Consider the following 21573-nt stretch of genomic DNA (forward strand, 5'->3'; position numbering starts at 1 on the left):
CAAAGATAGTGTGATCCTAGGTTTTCTGCCATAAAAATGCCAGTTGGACAAGTCACTCCTGCAGAGGGTCTTGTCACTTAGATTATCTAGGTTTCAGAGTAGCAACCGTGTTAGTCTGTATCCGCAAAAAGAACAGGAGTACTTGTGGCATTTGTTAGTCTCTAAAGTGCCACAAGTACTCCTGTTAGATTATCTACTGACCTTAAAATATTGTGCTTGTTCATGGTGTAGTAAAAGATGAATAAACAACAATCTTGGCTTTTACTAGCTCACTCATTTTTCTTCATTCTCATCTTTTTACTGATCTTCCATGTCTCTACCCACAGACCATTCGAGTGTCCTGAGAAACCACTGTAAATGTAGACACATTTCACTCTGGCTAATGTCATGTGGCATTGTTTCCATGAAACTGGAGCATAGGCGTAAGCTGCTGCTGTAGAATGCTCACTGCTAGAATGTTACCCTCTCATCTTCTGCTGGAGAAGTCTCGTGCAGCTAGGTTTCACATATGTATGACAAAACATTCAAATAGCATTCTGTGCCAGAGAGGCCCAGTGATCTATAGCACAGGACCGAGAGTCAGGATGTCCTCAGTTCCACTACAGATTCTCACTGATTCGCCACATGGCCTTGGTCCAGTCACTGCCAGCCAAGTTATCCCAGACCTTACTTAGCTGTTCAGGATAAAATCCCCTTTATTTCCCTGTTCAGATTGCAGCTTTGTCCTGACAGTGAGAGAGCAAGGGCTACTCGCCTGATACTCGCTCATATTAGCAAGTAGGTGGGAAGGAAGTGGAGAGAAATGGGGAGAGGGCACAGCTCTGCCTCAATGCCGCTTAATTCACTTGCCATAGTAGCTAGTTAGGCTCACAGGGACAGTAATTTACTAAATACAGAGCCAGGAAAGGGCAGAGGACTGTGACTCTGAGTCACAATTTGTTCCTTTGTCTGGCTCCTAGGGCATAGACGTTACACACCACTCTTTATTCAGGGCAATTGTTATTACAGGGTACAATTTCCAAAAGTACCTCAGTGACTTAGGTGTCTAAATCACTTTTGAAAATGGAACATAGGTTCCTAAATTATTTAGATGCATTTGAAACATTTACCCACAGTCTAGCCTGTTTCCTCTCATTTGGATTCCTTATGTATAAAATTAGCATAACTGGTACCTACCTCACAAGGGTGTTGTGGTGATTGATTGATTGGAGTGTACTGTGTAGTGCTTTGAGTCTTCAAAAACATGACATAATATGTGCTAAATGTAATTATTCACCAGGTAAATGTATTGTTTCATACTGTTTAACGGTATTGATCAATATCAATCTGCTATATATTAGGGCATTATTATAACGTCAGACTGGAAGAGTGATATCTGCATCACTACTGAAAATGTATTAGCTGATTAAACTGAGGCTCTGAAAATTGGACCCATGATTATTTCTTCCCAAACAAAGGGCTGTCAGATACAAAGGGCCTGTCTATAATGTTTGGGCTATATTAAGCCATTGATGTTTAAGCAGAACTCATTAAATTTGCAGCCCAGTTCAACTCATTTTAATAATAAATTTAAATTCTTATAGAGTATTTCCTGGAGCCCCCTCCACTTACATGCTATAAAAACTCTGGGGAGGGGTTGAAAATATTTACTGGAGCTCTAACTTAATTTAATCCCTGATAACATCATTTTGAAGCATCATTTTAACTGTTTTAAACTTGAAAATGAAAAGTAAGAGAGTATAATAATATAACATTATGGTTGAATAGATGAAATAACAATTCTGTTGGAATCTTATTTTTTTGTTAACTTAGCTGCATTACACAGATATGTTATTTTCTATTTCCCTCTTTTTTCAATTAAATGAGTTGCTTAATCTATTACTGAACGTTACAAAAGCTATGCAATAAAATATATGCGAGGTACAACACAATTGGACTATTGGAACCTGAGTTTTTGCATTTCCCGACTTTAAACACTTTAACTTTGTAGCACTTAATATTACATTAATGTAGATTTTTGTATTTCATAATTTTGATCATACAACAAAATGATAAGTATCAGAGGGGTAGCCGTGTTAGTCTGGATCTGTAAAAAGCAACAGAGAGTCCTGTGGCACCTTTAAGACTAACAGATGTATTGGAGCATAAGCTTTCGTGGGTGAATATCCACTTCGTCAGACGCACACATGAAAGCTTATGCTCCAATACATCTGTTAGTCTTAAAGGTGCCACAGAACAAAATGATAAATACCCATGTTTAATTTGTTATTTTACTTTAATGCTTTATAAAGTCTGTAATGTGAGGAAAACGGGACACTATTTACAGTAGCTAAAAACAAAAGTTAAACAAAGGCTTCCCAGTGGGATTACATTTGAAAAATGGGCTTCCAGCTATATTTTCACAACTGTGAACCCTTTGTGGACCTGGATTCATGAAGTTGCAATAAAATTGCTTAATCTTTCAGCTACATAAAAGGTGATACATATGAATGCTATTGAAATGTAGGACACTGGGGAATGGCCAGCCTCTGTAGGCTTGTAGTGTTATTGCCCCTCCCCCTTATGATAGTCTATATACTGTTACGTTAAAAAAAAAAACCCTCCACATTATTAAAAGAAAATTAGGTTGCAAAGTCAAGCACTCAAAAGTTAGGAAATACCAGATTTAAGGTTGCCCATGCAGCCTTCATTTGACCCCTTTATACATCTATCCTGCATACTGAATGAGGCATGGGTCCTGTGGAAAAAGAAGTATGTGATCATTAGGGCCAGTGTTTTCTGGAAACTGCTGCTATTGCCACGATTTTTTCCAAAATGACTCTTCAGTTCTGGAATCACCAATCAGAGAAGGGGTGGGGTATGCGGGCTCATGTCAGGCCTCCTCCCTCTTCCACCCCCCCCCCCGATTTCTGGCTGGAGACACCTGACTCATCCCCAGGGCGCAGGGCAGAAGCTGGGGGCTGGCTGCTGTTGAGGCTCATGGCCAACTTCTCCCATCCTTACACAGCCCTGTGCTTGGCAAAACATCTGTGGAGCTTCTCCTGGGTGGGCAGGGCACTTGGCAGTGGGGCGCCGGGCTCCCTCGCCATGCTGCAGAGTGGACGGCGCTTGCACCTACTCTCGGCAGCGTCCACGGTGCCTCTCCCCTGCACACAGCTGGCTCCTCCCTCCTCCCCCCACCACACACCTGGCTTTAGGCTGTCAGTGCCCAAGATCTGTCCCTCCTCTCCCCTACACAGCTGGCTCCTGCCCCCTCACCCCAGCACACAGCTGGCCTGGCGCTAGCCCTCAGTGCCCAGCATCTGTCCCCCACCTCTCCTGTACAGCTGACTTCTGTCCCCTTCCCCAGTGCACTTTCATGCTGTAAAGGATTATGTATTGCTCAAGTTTGTCGATACACGGATTTTTTGTATCACTATAATTCATATCTAAAATTTCCAAAATATACAGCTTGGAAAATCTGAAATTACTCTGTTTTCATTGCTGGAAAACACTGGCCCTAGTGATCATGTAATTAAAGTCTGCATCGTAATTCATGCGCACAAGGGGGACAAATTAAGGTGACATGGGCAACCTTAAATCTGGCATTTCCTAACTTTTGAGCAGGACCGGCTCTAGGCATCAGCAAACCAAGCACATGCTTGGGGCGGCACAATTTCAGGGGCAGCATTCCGGCCACCTTTCCAAGTTTTGTTTTTTTTTTGCTTGGGGCGGCAAAAAACCTAGAGCCGGCCCTGCTTTTGAGAGCTTAACTTTGCAACCTAAATGACTTTATTTAAACATTGGATTTTTAATGTAATTTCCTATTAAAACTGTCAAGGCTCCTTCCCCACTCTGAACTTTAGGGTACAGACGTGAGGGCCTGCATGAAAACTTCTAAGCTTACCAGCTTAGATCTGGTCCGCTGCCACCACTCTCGATGCTAATTCCCTTCCCTGGGTAGCCTTGAGAGACTCTTCACCAATTCCCTGGTGAAAACAGATCCAAACCCCTTGGATCTTAAAACAAGGAGAAATTAACCATCCCCCCTCCTCCCTTCCACCAACTCCTGGTGGATCAAGATCCAACCCCCTTGGATCTAAAAACAAGGAAAATCAATCAGGTTCTTAAAAAGAAGGCTTTTAATTACAGAAAAAGGTAAAAATCATCTCTGTAAAATCAGGATGGAAAATACAGGGATTACAGGGTAATCAAACTTAAAGAGCCCAGAGGACCCCCCTCTAGCCTTAGGTTCAAAGTTACAGCAAACAGAGGTAAACACCCTAGTAAAAGGTACATTTACAAGTTGAGAAAACAAAGGTAAACTAACACGCCTTGCCTGGCTGTTTACTTACAAGTTTGAAATATGAGAGACTTGTTCAGAAAGATGTGGAGAGCCTGGATTGATGTCTGGTCCCTCTTAGTCCCAAGAGCGAACAACCCCCAAAACAAAGAGCACAAACAAAAGGCTTCCCCCCACCAAGATTTGAAAGTATCTTTTCCCCTTATTGGTCCTTTGGGTCAGGTGTCAGCCAGGTTACCTGAGCTTCTTAACCCTTTACAGGTAAAAGGATTTTGGAGTCTCTGGCCAGGAAGGATTTTATAGTACTGTACACAGGAGGGCTGTTACCCTTCCCTTTATAGTTATGACAAAAACAAACAAAAATTCTGTTATGTGCAACCGTAACAATCCCCCCCATTACTCGTCATCGTAAGAGTCTGACCGCTGTACATTCAGCATTGCAACATGGACTTTTACCACTTGAGCTACAGGACCAAACCAACCAGCAGTTTGAAAAAAGCTTTTTGCCCAGGGGAGGGCATAGTCTGCTGGGCCATGTGTTGGGTCCAAGGGGGAGAAAGAGAGGAATGATTGGCAGAAGTCTGACCTGGCTTTCTTCCCTTTCCCCCACTCCCACTGCAACAGCTGCTACAACAGCTCACTTCAATTGCATTTTCAGTGTTGTATCTGCTGCTGCTTCGGTGGGGGTGAACACCCAGCTCTTTAGAATGTTCATGTTCAGTTATTTTGAAATACTGCCAAAATTTTCCTAAGGAATGCAAGTGAGAAGAGGGAAATAGTAATTTTCAACAGTTTAAATCTCAGGAAAACCTGTACAGAATTTCATGGGACAAAGCAAAGGCTCTTCTCTAACCTGAGGGCTTTCTCTCTGCTGAATGTCTAACCTGAGGGCTTTCTCTCTGCTGAATGTCTAAGGCCTTCTGCAAACAATAGAGGTGTTAGAATTTCTCTTTAAAAAATTACAAGAATCCTTTTAAAATGGAAGGTGTTTGGCTACCTAAATATACGGGTCACTTCTATCTTCCCCTTTTTATTATAGACTTAGATACATGAGAGTCTATTGTAATTATGAGCATAGAGATTGGCCCACTTAGTATTTATTGTCATTGTCCCTTAAGTAACAGGAATGTCATAAATTCTTTTTAGTATGATTTTTATATTTAGAACACCTGGTTGCTGACTTGATTTTAGTCATTTGACTCTTTCCCAAGTTCATATTGTTTCATTTTTTAAAATGCAAATGACAGTGTAGTTGTCAAGGTAAAATCAGTATGATAAAAATACAAATCCAATGTCTAACATCACTCTACTGTTTATTTTAGTTCCAAGAAACGTAATAAGTTGTAAAAGTATGATCAGGTTCTGCTTCAGTAGAAAAGAGGGTGCTAATTAAAAAACAAAACATAACTATTTTACAGTAATTTGATATTTTAACTCCACACTAGAATGTAGACACCATGCAGCTAAGCCCAATTACAAGACATTTAAAACTAGTCTGGAGATAGCACTAGCAGTGCTGCATTTTATATTTAAAACTACAGCTGTTGCAAACAATCCTTGAATGGCCAAGTGGGATGATCTAATAGGTCTCTTTCAGCTCTAACTCCTATAATTCTAAGAAATGAGAACTGCTGATTGATTTGGTTCAGACAGATATTCTGTGTCATTGCAATAAGCTAAAGATGCTGGATGTCAAGAAGTTTGAAACATTAATTATCCCAAACCTTTAAAGCCTGGAGTAATTTATAGCAGTTGTATCTAAACTCGTTAGTAATAATAGGTAACATTACCATTCAAACAACAGTGAGTAAAGCCTCATACAAGTCGTTACTTTGATATCAGGGTCAATATAGGAAAGGCAGGGAAAGAAGTTCTTGTTTTCAGCAGTTTTGCAAGCCTTTAGGAATACATATCTTCTCTCATACAACTTTGGAAATAAGATCCTAAACTGGAATAAGTTAACATAGTTCCGTTGACTTCAGTGGCGCTATATCAGTTTACAGCAGCTGAGGATCTGACCCAATGTCATGAACACCTTCCAGTTTAACCTAAGCCACGCAGACACCCACTTCTTCAAACTGGGTGAGAATTCTAATGACATTAAGGTTTAGTTGTTAACAAAATGAATGTGAGGATGAGCATTATTAAGGATACGATTTCATCCTGGAGATCATGGATTCCGTGACTGTAAGAGACCTCTTCAGCTTCTGCCCTGCAGCTGTCAGTCCCTCTCTGCAGGACTCGGGCTTCAGTCCCCCACAGCGTTCAGCCCCTCACTCCCCTGTGATTTTTAGTAAAAGTCACAGACAGGTCACTGGCTTCCATGAATTTTTGTTTATTGCCCATGACATGTCTGTGACTTTTACTAAAAATAACTGTGACAAAATCTTAACCTTAAGCATTATTACACATGGTGATGCCCACAAGTATTCCCACAAACTAACTGCAAAAACGTAACTCTAGCATTCAAATTTCTCCATCAAACCCATCATCAATTGTGCCTAAAATGTCATACACATGAATTAACACATTAAGATGTTATTAGTGGATATGACAATCTATCCTATGTTCCTCTAGGGACTGGGTGATGGTTTATGGATATATTAATCTTTTTGATTTTGGCATATATTATAACATGATGGATGTGTGGCGTTTAACAATGTTCTGTTCCTGCTGAGATTTTGCTAATAAAAATAAGAAGTATATCCACCTGGGATGCGTTACATTTCGTGAATGCATTTGCACTGTGGCCGTGTCCTTCTCTGGTTCAGGGTCGTGCATGTGGCACTGGTTCTTATGGATATTAGTGTGTATGGAGCCATGAAAGGATTTTTCAGTTGTTGAGAAGCTCAGACTTCTGGCAAAGTTTCTGGGAAAGACGGGAAGCCAGTTATTGTGAGAGTCCCTGCAGGAACCAAAATGTTTTATAACATGGATCTGTAACAGCATATCACAATGGTATGTACATTACTTGACAGATGCCTTATTTGGTAATGGTACTGTCACCTAAGCTCCTTCCATTGCCATATTTGCAAAAGTTAATCTGCAATTTTTGAAGGAGAAAATTAGGTAGAAGTTCTGCTGTCCTTATGTCATACAGAGACCTGACTCTTTACAAAAGGGAACAGTATGATCCTGAGTTTTGTTGCTACTGTAACGACTTGACATTGAGTTTTTCTACTCCTCAACTTCTGTACATAGTCAACAAACAAAAAGAACTGGCTTGTAAAGATCTTCATAATTAAAATGTTCTGCACTCCTTACAGGCAGAGTTTGATCAAAAACCTGACTCCTTGTTCTTTAACGATGGCCAGCGAAGAATTGACTTTGTTTTGGTGTATGAAGATGAGAGCAAAAATGAGAATCGCAAGAAGAGTGTGAATAAAAAGCAAATGGTAAGGTGTTTCTCAGTTTCTGTTTCATGGAGGCATTGGTCATAATTAGCATGGAAAAAATAATTGATTTTTCAGTTCAAGCCAAACTGAAAGCTGGGGGAGAGGGGAGGAGAATTGATTCAGGTTGAACCGAAACTGGATTTTTTTCAGTGTCTCACTGAACAAAAAAACAAAACAAAAAATGATTTTTTTTTCAAACAAAATGTTTGAACCCAAACTAAATTTATTTCAGTTTTTCATTTTGTTTTGGGCCATTTTTTTGGTGGTTTCACCTTTTTTTTAAATTATCTAGATTTCAAAACAAAACACTGTTTTGAAAGGAAAGGTCAAAATGAAATGTTACAAAATGTTTTGACATTTTCAGTATTTTTGTCCTTTTTTTTTATTTTTTATTTTTTTTTTTTTGGCTGAAACTATTCTCTAAATGCAGTTTGGCAAATAGCATCAGTGCCCCTGAAAACTGCATATTTCAATGAATTTACTATTTGCCAAAAGAAGGTCACCCAACTCCAAAGTTCAGGGTGAAGCCAGACTTGTATTTTAAGCACTATTTCTCACTTTTGTTTGGAGTAACCAATGTGTCTGCGCATTGGAATGCTTAACCTAGCCTGTGAAACTTCTTTCAGGGAATTTGGAAAGAGTAGGAATAGAGATGTTTATACGTTGCGTAGTCAAAAATTACATGTGTTTTCCCTGTGATTTTTGTGATTTTTCAGCCCACATGTTCTCAGCAGCAGCAAGTTTTCTGAACTCCCAAGTTTCACTCATAAAGACTGATTTTTAGGCAGTGAAGAATAGGGCAGTTTTAATTCATAGACCACTTCCCTTGAAAGAACAATCAAGGAATCGTTGTTGTTGTAGGCTGGCTCCTCCACAAGTTAGCCGGTGCTAGAAAGATACCAAAGCCAGAAGTGTCCCTGTGTTGACCTAGACACCCAAGTGAGCACCGGAGCACACCAGGCCTTCACTGTGGAAACCTATAGACAGAGAGGACCAGATCCTCAGGTGTGGGTGAGCTCTGCTTTACACACCTGAGGGGAGTGGTTTTCCACCACTTTTCCATTCCCCCTCTCCTGAGCACTGGTGAAGGCTGGTTTGGCTGCTGGCACAAGCTGTAACAGTCACAGGACTACTCCAACTTGCACCAGCTGGAATGACCTGTTAGGGCCATTTCACTAGCACAGGATGGCATAGCATACTCTGATCACACTCCCTCCTGCGCCTGACGTGCCCCACCATGCTGCAGGAGGAAGGTGCTGGGAATAGAGAGCATAGAGCTGGCTGTGCTGGCATTAAGCCACTCAGGGCTATGCCTACACAAAGGAAATCCCCATCAGCCCCATAAGGGCAGCTTTAGCACAAAGCAACCAGCAGTGGGGCCAAGGATCTGGCCTTGAATGTGTGGGATGATCATAAACTGTGGGATTAGTGGTGAGCTCTATGATTGAGCTCCCAGATGGCTCAGGGCTTGGGGCCAAGCTTGCAGTTGGATCCATCTGTGCACTTCACAGGGTTAGATTTCTGTAACGAAAGCGTCAGCACCTGGAATGCTCTGGGGCTTCATCACTGACTTGATACATATTAAGGATCACTAGGGGTAGTAGATGATTGGCAGAGAACTGGGGTGTTCTGAAGGACCAGGATTTGGGGCGATATGGAGGAGGGGAGTTGTGGTGGCACGGAGAGGAATGGGAAAGAGAGGGCATTGCTGGGAGTTATAGGAAAAACATGGGTGTTAAGAGTGGGTGGGAGGAGGAACATAGAAACAGGAGTGCCAGACTGGATCAGATCCAAGGTTCATCTAGTCCAGTATCCTGCCTCTGACAGTGGCCAGAGCTACATGTTTCAGAGGAAGGTATAAGAACCCAGCAGTAAACAGATGTTCAATAGTCTATTCCAGTGTTTCCCAAACTTGGGATGTTTGTGTAGGGAAAGCCCCTGACAGGCCGGGCCGGTTTGTTACCTGCCGCATCCGCAGGTCTGGCCGATCGCGGCTCCCACTGGCCGCGGTTCGCTGCTCCGGGCCAATGGGAGTTTCTGGAAGCGGCGTGGGCTGAGGGACCTACTGGCTGCCGCTTCCAGCAGCTCCCATTGGCCCGGAGCAGTGAACCGTGGCCAGTGGGAGCCGCGATCGGCCTGACCTGCGGACGCGGCAGGTAAACAAACCGGCCCGGCCCGCCAGGGGCTTTCCCTACACAAGTGGCGTCCCAAGTTTGGGAAACACTGGTCTATTCCAGATATAGGTCTCATCTTGGTCTCTAATAGTTAGAGACTGGCTTAAACCCAGGAGCAAAAAGTTTAATAGCCCTTCCAAAGTTTTAGTCATCATTAATTATGACAACTCTGGATTTTCTTGAAAACTATATAAGTACCCAATCCCTATTGGAATCTTGTCAAGTTCTTGGCCTTAATGACTTCCTATGGCACTGAATCCCACAGTCTAATTACACATTGTGTGAAAAAGTATTTCCTTTGATCAGTTCTGAATTATCCACTTTTTAAATTTTTCCCTTCTTCTTATGTTATAAGACAGGGAGAACAGAAGTTTCTGATCTGCCTTCTTGATATCATTTATTATTTGATATGCATATATAATGACCCTCTTATTCATCTCCTTTCCAAGGTAAACAACCCCAATCTTTTAAATCTTTCTTTATATGAGAGTTTTTTCCAGGCCTTTAATCATCCTTGTTGCTCTTTTCTGCACCAGGGAGAAATAGTGTGTTAAAAAGAATAATCTTGACTAGGGCAGGGGCACGAAGAAAGAGAACAGATTGTCACTTCCTATATCTTCTCTCCTCACAGTCCTTTGCCCCAGCAAGAGCTGGTCAAAAAGTTTTAAATTCCAAAAGTTTTCAACAAGAAAAAAAGGACAATTTTTTCATGAAAATGTTCATGAAAAATTCATCCTATTTTTCAATGAACTCCAACCTCAACGTATTTTAAGGTGTATAACATTTACATAGATAAAGTTTTCAGCATTAAATTTATGCATGTAAGAAAGAGATCAGGACAGAATACAAAAGGGCTAAGCCTGAGGTGTGGAGGGAGATAAACAGGTCATGGAGACAGGAGGCAGGGCCCTCTTCCCACTTTGCCTTAAAGCCCCTGCTCTAATCTGTTCCATCCATTTTTCCCACTCCACATGCCTGCTCCAGAACGTCCATTTCTCAGACATACACACAAATGCACTCCAGCGACACCATATCTTCCATACTCACTTCTCTCTGTGTCCCTCCCCCAGCAATATTGTTCCCCCAATACTTTCTTCTCCCATGTCCCCCCAACAGTCTGATCCTCCACAGTACTTCACTCTTGTATCTGAGCAACGTTTCTCTCTTAAATCTTTGAGTTTTAATAGACTCTGCTGGAGACGGGCAAGGATACAACACAATACCAAAAGCAGCAGGTTTATGAATAATGACTTGCCTTAGGGAAAAGGAGGAGTAGGAGTAAAAAGCCTTGTAGCTAGATGGGTTGATATTCATTGCACAGTATTGCAGTTGGCATTGCTGAGGCAGTCATAAGGAATGTCATTAGTTGTGTTTAATAGAGTACAACAGTGGGTGGATGTAGCTTCACACATGGTCACAAGTACCAAAAATAAAACGAAGTGGAGAGGTAATTAAAAACAAAAAGCTGCCCTTTTGGAAACACTGTCGTATCAATTACATTTTTATGTTTTTGTCTGTCATTTTTGGTCAGAACCCAAATGTATTTTTTTAAATGGGTGTCTTTTCCAAAGAGTGATGAAAATTAAACATGTGCAATAAATTATTAGTATTTTATTATGTGGATAAAATTAACGCTTGAATTATCAGACCAGTAAGATAATCAGTATTATGCTAGGTGCTTTCCATCCATAAAAGAAGGTGCAGTCTCTGTCCCCAGGGGCTTACAATCTAAGGCCCCATCCTGTCATTTGTTACGTGTGCACAGACTGCTGTGCCCCTGTGGAGCCCAACTGAAGTCAGTGGGGCTCTGTGTGGTGCAGTAATACACCTTCATATTATGAATTGCAGCACCAGGGTCCATAGGACACAAAAAGAGGGGATAGTGGGATACAAGTGGCCATGGTGGAGACTAGTCACTTTTTGATAATTTAATGATGACATGATCTGAGGGAGTGTGGGGAGTGTATTTTCCATGATGTATATACCCTATTTCCAATTACTTATCAACTCTGCCATTATCAATCTGCTACGTTTTTGCAGGACTCACAGCAGAAGTGGGTGTCCAGGAAAGATTTAAATGTAGAGTGGTAGTAGCCTTTAGAAAAGGGCCTTACATGAATAGGGACAGTGTGAAGGCCCGGAGATGTTATAGGAGCTGAGGACAAACATGTTGAGATTGGTATCAGTAGAGCCGAGGAGATGGCTGGTGACACAAAAAGAGACAAGGACGGAGAACTAGGGAGAGTCAGAATTATGCAGGGTCTTGAAGCCCGGAACAAGGAGCTTGAATCTGATGTATTCATAGATGGAGAACCAATAAAAGGATTCAAAGCTGGGGGGTGATATGGACCAGATGATGGATGAGTGAAGGGAAGACGCGAGAGGACAGTGAAAGGTTGAGGAGGAGGAGGAGGAAGAAGAGGGTAGAGAAAAATGGACTGTTTCCCTTTTAATCTGGGAGGTTTTTGTACTGTGGAGTGAGAGGAAGTGAGTCATTCAGTGTGACCAGAATCCTATGGTGAATTTCTCTAAATGTTGAAAAACACATCAAATACTGCTGTCATGGATTTAATAATACACTTTCCTTATCTGTTAGTCAAGGAATAGGATTCTGGCATCTTTAAAAGGTGAGAGGTTTCTGCCTTTTTGATGATAGAGTAGATGAGGGCCAGCTCCAAGTACATTTGCTCCTGAGATAAAGGTGGGATTTGCCTGGGCTGTCCCTCCCTCATCAACTCTGTTGTTCACTCTGTGCAATTAGACCTCACTTGTTTATTAGATGGTTTTAGGTTTATTACAAAAAAATCTCTGCTGAAATGTGCACTATTAAAACCCAGTTTTCAAAGGTAGCTACAGTGCATAGATGCTTGTTTTCATTTCAGAGCACCTGCTGTGCAGAGAGTATTGAGGCCAAAACCTTCTACACCACTTCATTTCATAAGCAAATTATGTATAGACATGTAAAACTTCCTGTTTCCTTACAAGTAATGCACTGGATTTTCTCTGGGTCTTACTGCACCCTGGTATGAGGGAGAGAGAGAGAGAAAACAAAGAAATAAAGGGAGTTAGAGTAATTGAAAACGAGGGGGTGGGGAATAAAACAAAAGCTTCTGTAACTAAGAGGTGGAAGGGAAGACAGCTTATTTATTTGTTATGCAATTTTGCAGCCTGGGAAAATACTAATAAATAGAAAATGTAATGACAGAATTAGCATTTTGGCCTATCAGAATTCCCAGAAAGATGTGGAAATATTTTATGTATAAAGATTTTATTTGCCTTGGAGTAATCTCTAATCTTTATGTTGTCTTTTACAGGCACTATTGCTTATTTGTTTATATTTTCATTTGGGACAAATTGACTACTACTTTTATGATGAAATACTATTACAAGTAACCAAAATGGGAAATGTTGTCATTTATAATCAACTTTAAATACTGCATACTTCACTGTCTGTCCCTGGTCAATAATAAACTGGAAAAAAAAGCCAAACTTTATATCCAGCACATTGTGTAATTCAAGGTGCTTAAAGACTGAAAGTTTCCTTGTTTGTACTACTCTTTCTTTGACTCTCCTGGCAGCTTTATATACCTATTAGGCAGGGGTTTATTGTGTACAGAGCTTTAGAACTCTGGTTTATTGAATAGTAATAGATCCAAAGGGGTCTATTCTCCTGGGGTGAAATTGTGGCTTCATGGAAGAAAATGGCAAACTCCCATTGACTTCAATGGAAATAGGATTTCACCCTTGATAGGTAAGGATAATACTACTGGGACAAGTTCTGGCCTGAATTGCAGTTCACACAACCCTATTTTGTGACATGTAAATCAGGGCAGAAATTAGGTCATTGACTCATTAAAATTAATGATAGTTAGGATCCATATATTCAGAAGTGGCCGCTGATTTAAACCCAGTGGCCTTCAGCTTCAACTCCCAGAATTCCTCAAAGATTCACCCCGTGTTTCGGGTTTGTCTCCTCAAATGGTTCATCGACAACCTCCTTCCCCAAACGAGTAGACCCTCCTCTATTCACGCTCCAGTTATTGTCCATGGATAGGAGGAATACAAAGTTCATTGGTCCTTGACTCCCAGCGGGTCAGGGGAAGCTCTAGTTTCTCAAATGTGGCCACATGCGGCCACCAGGGGCTTTTCTTGCAGCCACAGCCTCCTGGGCTCTGATTGGGGGGAAGGGGAGGGCAAAGTAGCATCCCCTCCCCCACCCTGTTGCTCCTGGATGTGCTTCCTTGGTGTTGGTTGCTGGGGCCGCCAACAAGGATTGGGCCGACACCTGGGGCACAACACTGGAGGAGCTGGCAGCGGGTGAATTTCCACCTTCCCGGTGTGGTGGGGCTCAGGCTTTGGGCTTCAGCCGTAGGCCCTGGCTGCACGGCGGCACGCCCCAGCCTCCAGCCTCCAGCTGCGGGGCTTCAGGCTCTAGCCCCTGGCTGCCTCCCTCGTCCTTCCAGATATCCAGGGCTTAATTTGTCCCCAGGCTTGGCAGGGCTGAGTAAGTCTGCTGTGAAAAGTGATACTTGTATGTTGGTTAATATCACTTTTCACAGCAGACTTACTAGCTAGCAATAAATAAATTACAATGATTTGGACATATCTATGTGCATATTTATTTGTTTTTCCTAAAGCTAATTAAGTACTTTAGGAAAAAGTGTGAGAGCGGTCACCAGCAAAAGTTGGTGGCCGCAGTCTGAGGCCACCAAAAAATTTGTCCTGAGAACCCCTGCTCTAGATAGACTGGAAGAGGTACAGACCAGAGGAGTGATCCTGGAAACCAAAAGAAAACGTTCATACTCCCTGTCTCCTGCAGTAATTTCATGGAAGATACTCTGACAAGCCAGGGCTGAGGGACCCTAGCAGGAGCCCTCAAGAGGCGGTGTAGAGGTACTGTCAGGACCTCAGCTAGCTCCAGGCATGATCACCTAGCACCCCACTGAGCTCAGCAGGGACCATTAAACCCTCACAAAGTGACTATGCTCCCTGATTAGACAGAAGGGCCAACAGATCACCATTTAAGCCTTGAAGCAAGAGCTGCACAGTGGCTGCTCAATGTGCTCTTTGCCTGCAGCTGTGCCAGGCCTGCTTCCTATACTGGACCTTGCTCTAATCTATGCCTGCTCCAGTTCCAGCCCTCATTCCTATCTTCCTCAGAATTTCTGATTACTGGGCTCCAACCATTGTCTTAGAATCTGCTGACTATGACCTTGGCTTCTGACCTTCGTTCTGTTCTGACTGCTGGCTCCAACCATTGGTTGGGCCTCTGACCATGCCTCCGGTTCTACCCTCTGATTCTTTTCCACCCAGTAGGCCAGGCTCCTGTTCTGACCAGTCGGTCACACTGCCTACACCCCATTGTAGGACAGTTATTTAGGTAGGAAGATGGTAGAACTGAATGATCAGAGAATGAATTTGTTGTAATGGAGAAAGTCAACCTGGTCAAGGGATTTTCACCATGTCACTTTGCAGTGTGATAGCTCAGTAGCGTCACATCCCTAATAATTCTAATGGGATTGCATGACTGTAACTGAGGGCAGAAATTGACCCATGTTAATTTAAGGGCTATCAAGCAATTAAAAAAATTAATCATGATTAATCGCGCGACTAAAAAAATTAATTGTGATTAATGGCGCTCTTAAACAATAATAGAATACTATTTATGTAAATATTTTGGATGTTTTCCACATTTTCAAATATGTTGATTTCAATTACAACACAGAATACAAAGTGTACAATGCTCACTTTATATTTATTTTTATTAGAAATACTTGCACTGTAAAAATAAAAAATAGTATTTTTCAATTCACTTAATACAAGTACTGTAGTACTCTTTATCATGAAAGTTGAACTTACAAATGTAGAATTATGTACAAAAAATAACTGCATTCAAAAATAAAACAATGTAAAACTTAGAGCCTACAAGTCCACTCAGTCCTACTTCTTGTTCAGCCAATTGCTCAGACAAACAAGTTTGTTTACATTTGCAGGAGATAATGCTGCCCACTTCTTGTTGACAATGTCACCTGAAAGTGAGAACAGATGTTCGCATGGCACTTTTGTAGCTGGCATTGCAAGATATTTACATGACAGATGCGCTAAAGATTCATATGTCCCTTTATGCTTCAACCACCATTCCAGAGGACATGCGTACATGCTGATGATGGGTTCTGCTCGATAACGATCCAAAGTAGTGCAGACCAACACATGTTCATTTTCATCATCTGAGTCAGATGCCACCAGCAGAAGGTTGATTTTCTTTTTTGGTGGTTCGGGTTCTGAAGTTTCTGCATCAGAGTGTTGTTCTTTTAAGACTTCTGAAAGTATGCTCCACACCACATCCCTCTCAGATTTTGGAAGGCACTTCAGATTCTTAAATCTTGGGTCAAGTGCTGTAGCTATCTTTAGAAATCTCACAGTGGTACGTTCTTTGCGTTTTGTCAAATCTGCAGTGAAAGTGTTCTTAAAACAAACAACATGCTGGGTCATCATCTGAGACTGCTGTAACATAATATATATGGTAGAATGCAGGTAAAACACAGAGCAGGAGACATACAATTCTCCCCCAAGGAGTTCAGTCACAAATTTAATTAATGCGTTGTTTTTTTAACGAATGTCATCATCATGGAACCATGTCCTCTGGAATGGTGGCCAAAGCATGAAGGGGCCTACGAATGTTTAGCAGATCTGGCATGTAAATACCTTGCAATGTCAGCTACAAAAGTGCCATGCAAACATTTTTTCTCACTTTCATTATCTCCCACAAACTTGTTTCTCTTAGCGACTGGCTGAACAAGAAGTAGGACTGAGTGGACTTGTAGGCTCTAAGTTTTACATTGTTTTGTTTTTGAGTGCAGTTATGTAAAAAAAAAATTTACATTTGTAAGTTGCGCTTTCATGATAAAGAGATTGCACTGCAGTACTTGTATGAGGTGAACTGAAAAATACTATTTCTTGTTATTTTTACAGTGCAAATATTTGTAATAAAAATAATATAAAATGAGTACAGTACACTTTGTATTCTGTGTTGTAACTGAAATCAATATATTTGAAAATGTAGAAAAACATCCAAAATATTTAATAAATTTCAATTGGTATTCTGTTGTTTAACAGTACAATTAAAACTGTGATTAATCACAATTAGTGTATCCTGCACGATTAATTTTTTGAGTTAATCGTATGAGTTAACTGTGATTAATCGACAGCTCTAGTTAATTTGTAGGTATTAGTAGCATAATTGGGTAAATTGGGGGGGAGGGGCAAAATAAAAACTCCCAAGACTGGGTGAACATTTGGAGAGAAGAAACAAACACTTTGGGTTTCTGAAGTGTTTGGATACAGTTCTTGGTTTTGTTCCTGTAACAGGACATGCTCTCTTACTGCTCTGCTGCCTCCTAGTGGCCCATCTGGCTCACCACATGGTCTGATGCTCCTTTCTACTCAGCCTGTCTTCCCGCTCACTTAGGCCTGGTCTACACTAACCCCCCAAGTCGATCTAAGGTACGCAACTTCAGCTACGTGAATAACGTAGCTGAAGTCGACATACCTTAGTTCGAACTTACCGCGGTTCAGACGCGGTCCGCACGCGGCAGGCAGGCTCCCCGTCGACTCTGCGGTACTCCTCTCGCCGAGCTGGAGTACCGCAGTCGACGGCGAGCACTTCCTGGTTCGACTTATCGCGTCCAGACCAGACGCGATAAGTCGAACCCAGAACTTCGATCCCCAGCCGCTGAACTAGCGGCTGGGTGTAGACCAGCCCTTACTCAGTGAGCTTTCTTATGCGTCTGGAGCTGCAGCGCTTTCCTCTTCATGGCTTAGCCCTCTTGCCAAGTCACCTTGACGCTTCTCCCCGGGTACTAACTCTCTCCTTCCTAACTGTCTCTGGCAGTCACTTAATGGGCTGCACCTAGCATGCCACTCCCAAACTGGCTTGTAGGGGAACCCTGGCCCACACTCTACACCAGGTTCCCATCCAGGGACCCTAAACCCAGCAGCTCTGGGCTTTATTCTCCCAGCCCTTTCTGCTCTGCCCGGGACTGCTTCCTACCTTAGCTATTCCAGGCTCCTACTCTCCCTCCTTGTGTCAAGCAATGTGTCTGCAGGCCAAGTCTCTGTTGCCAGCTCCCTAGCTTTATAGAAGTCATGCCTGTTTCTGCCCAGCTGAACTTCTTCACCAGTTAAGCCTCATTATGTTCTAGCTTCCCTCCTTCTGCAGCCTATGGCTAATTGGCCTCTCTTGCCTATATTAACCCCTACAGGGCTAGTATGGGGTGAATCAGTGGTGAGCTGGAGCTGGTTCCCACCGGTTCACAGGAACCGGTTCTTAAATTTAGAAGCCCTTTTAGAACCGGTTGTCCCGGTTCTAAAAGGGCTTTTAAATTTAACAAAATCTCTGGCAGCTCCCTGCCCTGCTTCTGGCCCCAGCTCACCTAGCTCCGCCTCCTCCCCTGACACTCCCCCCGGCTTCTCCTCCCCTGCTTCCCGCGAATCAGCCGATTTGCGGCAAGCAGGGCTTCCTGCAGGTGAGCTGGGGCAGGGGCCAGGCCCCGACTCCGGCTGGGCGGCTCCAGGCCGGGCCGGGCCCCGGTCCCAGCCCCGACTCCTGCAGGTGAGCTGGGGCGGGAGAAGGGCTCCAGGCACGGTGTGGCCCGGCCCCGGCTCCGGCCGTGTGGCGCTGCCCAGCCCCGGCCCAGCCCCAACTCCGGGCCTCAGCCCTGCACCGACTCCAGGCCCCAGCCCCGACTCCGGCCGCGCGGGTCCGGGCCGGGCCCCGGCCCAGGCCCCAACTCCGGCCACGCGGCATGGCTCCGGCCCCGGCCCAGGCCCCGACTCCGGCCGCGTGGCGCAGCTCCAGCCCGGGCGGGGGTAAGAGGCCGGGGCCGGGGGGGTTGGATAAGGCGGGGACAGGGAGCGGGGGGTATGGGGGTTGGATGGGGCAGAGGTTCTTGGGGGGCGGTCAGGGGATGGGGAAGGGGGTGGTTGGGTAGGGGAGTTATGGGGGTCTGTCGGGGTGGTGGTGGATGGGGTCGGGGCAGTCAGGGGACAGGGAGCAGGGCAAGTTGGGCAGGGGGTGGGGTCCTGGGGGGAAGTTAGGGTTGGGGGTCTCGGAAAGGAGTGGTCAGGGGACAAGGAGCGGGGGGGTTATGGGTTGCGGTTTCTGAGGGGGGCAGTCAGGGCAGGACATGGGTGGGGGGTGTACTCACCGGGCGGTTCCCTACCGGGTCTTCGGTGGCGGGTCCTTCAGCCGCCGGAGCCGTGCCGCCGAAGACCCGGTAGGGAACCGGTTCCTAAGAGTTTGGCAGCTCATCACTGGGGTGAATGACCCATCACAATTCACCTTCCCTAGCTGCATCCCCATGTGCCTCTGTGTCTTTGCGGTATAGTTGAGACAAAAGTCAGAAATGTTGAAATACTATGAAGGAAGCCTGTTCTCATAAGATTTCCAGACAAATTTATCAGATTCAGAAGGGGTTAATAAGCTTCATATAAGCATCTGAACTTGAACTCTGAGCCGTTTGAAGTTTACCTGAAACTAACGTAGCAAGCACTGTTGAAAATCACAACAATTTAGGACTAGATTCCAAACTCCAATAAGTGGAGTGCATTTCAAGTAAATTTTATAAGATATCTGAGGGTATGTCTACACTACGGGTACGTCTACACTTACTTCCTGGTTCGGCGGCAGGCAATCGATCTTCTGGGATCGATCCCGGAAGTGCTCGCCGTTGACGCCGGTACTCCAGCTCGGCGAGAGGCATACGCGGCATCGACGGGGGAGCCTGCCTGCCGCGTCTGGACCCGCGGTAAATTCGGACTAAGGTACTTCGAATTCAGCTACGTTATTAACGTAGCTGAATTTGCGTACCTTAGTCCGAAGTGGGGGGGTAGTGTGGACTAGGCCTACGGGATTAATCCGAATTTATATAATTCGAATTTTGGAAACAGATTGTATAAAGTCGAATGTATGCGGCCACACTAAGCACATTAATTCGGTGGTGTGCATCCATGTACCGGGGCTAGCGTCGATTTCTGGAGCATTGCACTGTGGGTAGCTATCCCATAGCTATCCCATAGTTCCCACAGTCTCCTCCGCCCATTGGAATTCTGGGTTGAGATGCCAATGCCTGATGGGGCCAAAAACATTGTCGCGGGTGGTTCTGGGTATATCCTCCCCCCTGTCCAGGGAAGCAACGTCAGACAACCGTTTCGCACCTTTTTCCTGGGTGAACACAGCAGACGCCATACCATGGCAAGCATGGAGCCCACTCAGCTCAAGACAGCAGTCATGAACATTGTAAACACCTCGCGCGTTATCGTGCAGTTTATGCTGAACCAGAACCTGCAAAACCAGGCGGCGAGGAGTAGGCTACGGCAGCGCGGTGGCGAGAGTGATGAGGATATGGACATGGAATTCTATCAAACCGCGGGACCCGGTGCTTTGGAGATCATGCTGTTAATGGGGCAGGTTATAGCTGTGGAACGCCGATTCTGGGCCCGGGAAACAAGCACAGACTGGTGGGACCGCAGAGTGTTGCAGGTGTGGAACGATTCCCAGTGGCTGCGAAACTTTCGCATGCGTAAGGGCAATTTCTTGGAACTTTGTGACTTGCTTTCCCCTGCCCTGAAGCGCCAGAATACCAAGATGAGAGCAGCCCTCACAGTTGAGAAGCGAGTGGCGATAGCCCTGTGGAAGCTTGCAACGCCAGACAGCTACCGGTCAGTCAGGAATCAATTTGGAGTGGGCAAATCTACTGTGGGGGCTGCTGTGATGCAAGTAGCCAAAGCAATCACTGAGCTGCTGCTATGAAAGGTAGTGACTCTGGGAAATGTGCAGGTCATAGTGGATGGCTTTGCTGCAATGGGATTCCCTAACTGTGGTGGGGCGATAGATGGAACCCATATCCCTATCTTGGCACCGGAGCACTAGGGTACCCAGTTCATAAACCGCAAGGGGTACTTTTCAATGGTGCTGCAAGCACTTGTGGAACACAAGGGACGTTTCACCAACATCAACGTGGGCTGGCTGGGAAGGGTTCATGATGCTCGCGTCTTCAGGAACACTAATCTGTTTAAACGGCTGCAGCAAGGGACTTACTTCCTGGACCAGAAAATAACCGTTGGGGATGTTGAAATGCCAATAGTTATTCTTGGGGACCCAGCCTACCCCTTAATGCCATGGCTCATGAAGCCATACACAGGCAGCCTGGACAGGAGTCAGGAGCTGTTCAACTACAGGCTGAGCAAGTGCAGAATGGTGGTGGAATGTGCATTTGGCCGTTTAAAAGGTCGCTGGCGCACTTTACTGACTCGCTCAGACCTCAGCCAAACCAATATCCCCATTGTTATTTCTGCTTGCTGTGTGCTCCACAATCTCTGTGACAGTAAAGGGAGACCTTTATGGTGGGGTGGGAGGCTGAGGCAAATCGCCTGGCTGCTGATTACGCGCAGCCAGACACCAGGGTGATTAGAAGAGCACACCAGGAAGCGCTGTGCATCAGAGAAACTTTGAAAACCAGTTTCATGACTGGCCAGGCTACAGTGTGAAATTTCTGTTTGTTTCTCCTTGATGAAAACCCGCCCCCTTTATTGACTCATTCTCTGTAAGGAACCCACCCTCCCCCTTCTCCCAGCTTGCTTTCAAAGGACATAAAGTCACTATCATTTAAAAATCATGTATTCTTTATTAATTGATTATAAACATAGGGAGAGAACCGACAAG

At 44.2% G+C, this 21573-nt stretch overlaps 1 protein-coding gene across 2 annotated transcripts in view; it reads left to right on the forward strand.

Annotated features, from left to right (window-relative positions):
* The window catches only part of ANO6 (anoctamin 6), a 128105-nt gene that overhangs the window by 58483 nt on the left and 48049 nt on the right, over positions 1-21573 (forward strand). For both annotated transcript variants that reach the window (XM_024211865.3, XM_024211866.3), the window contains exon 3: positions 7549-7677. In XM_024211865.3, the coding sequence (XP_024067633.2) occupies positions 7549-7677 (129 nt within the window). The remainder of the gene's footprint in view (positions 1-7548; positions 7678-21573) is intronic.

Source organism: Terrapene carolina, unplaced genomic scaffold (genome assembly GCF_002925995.2).
Source record: "Terrapene carolina triunguis isolate 2854851 unplaced genomic scaffold, T_m_triunguis-2.0 Scaffold68, whole genome shotgun sequence".
Lineage (NCBI taxonomy): Eukaryota > Metazoa > Chordata > Testudines > Emydidae > Terrapene > Terrapene triunguis.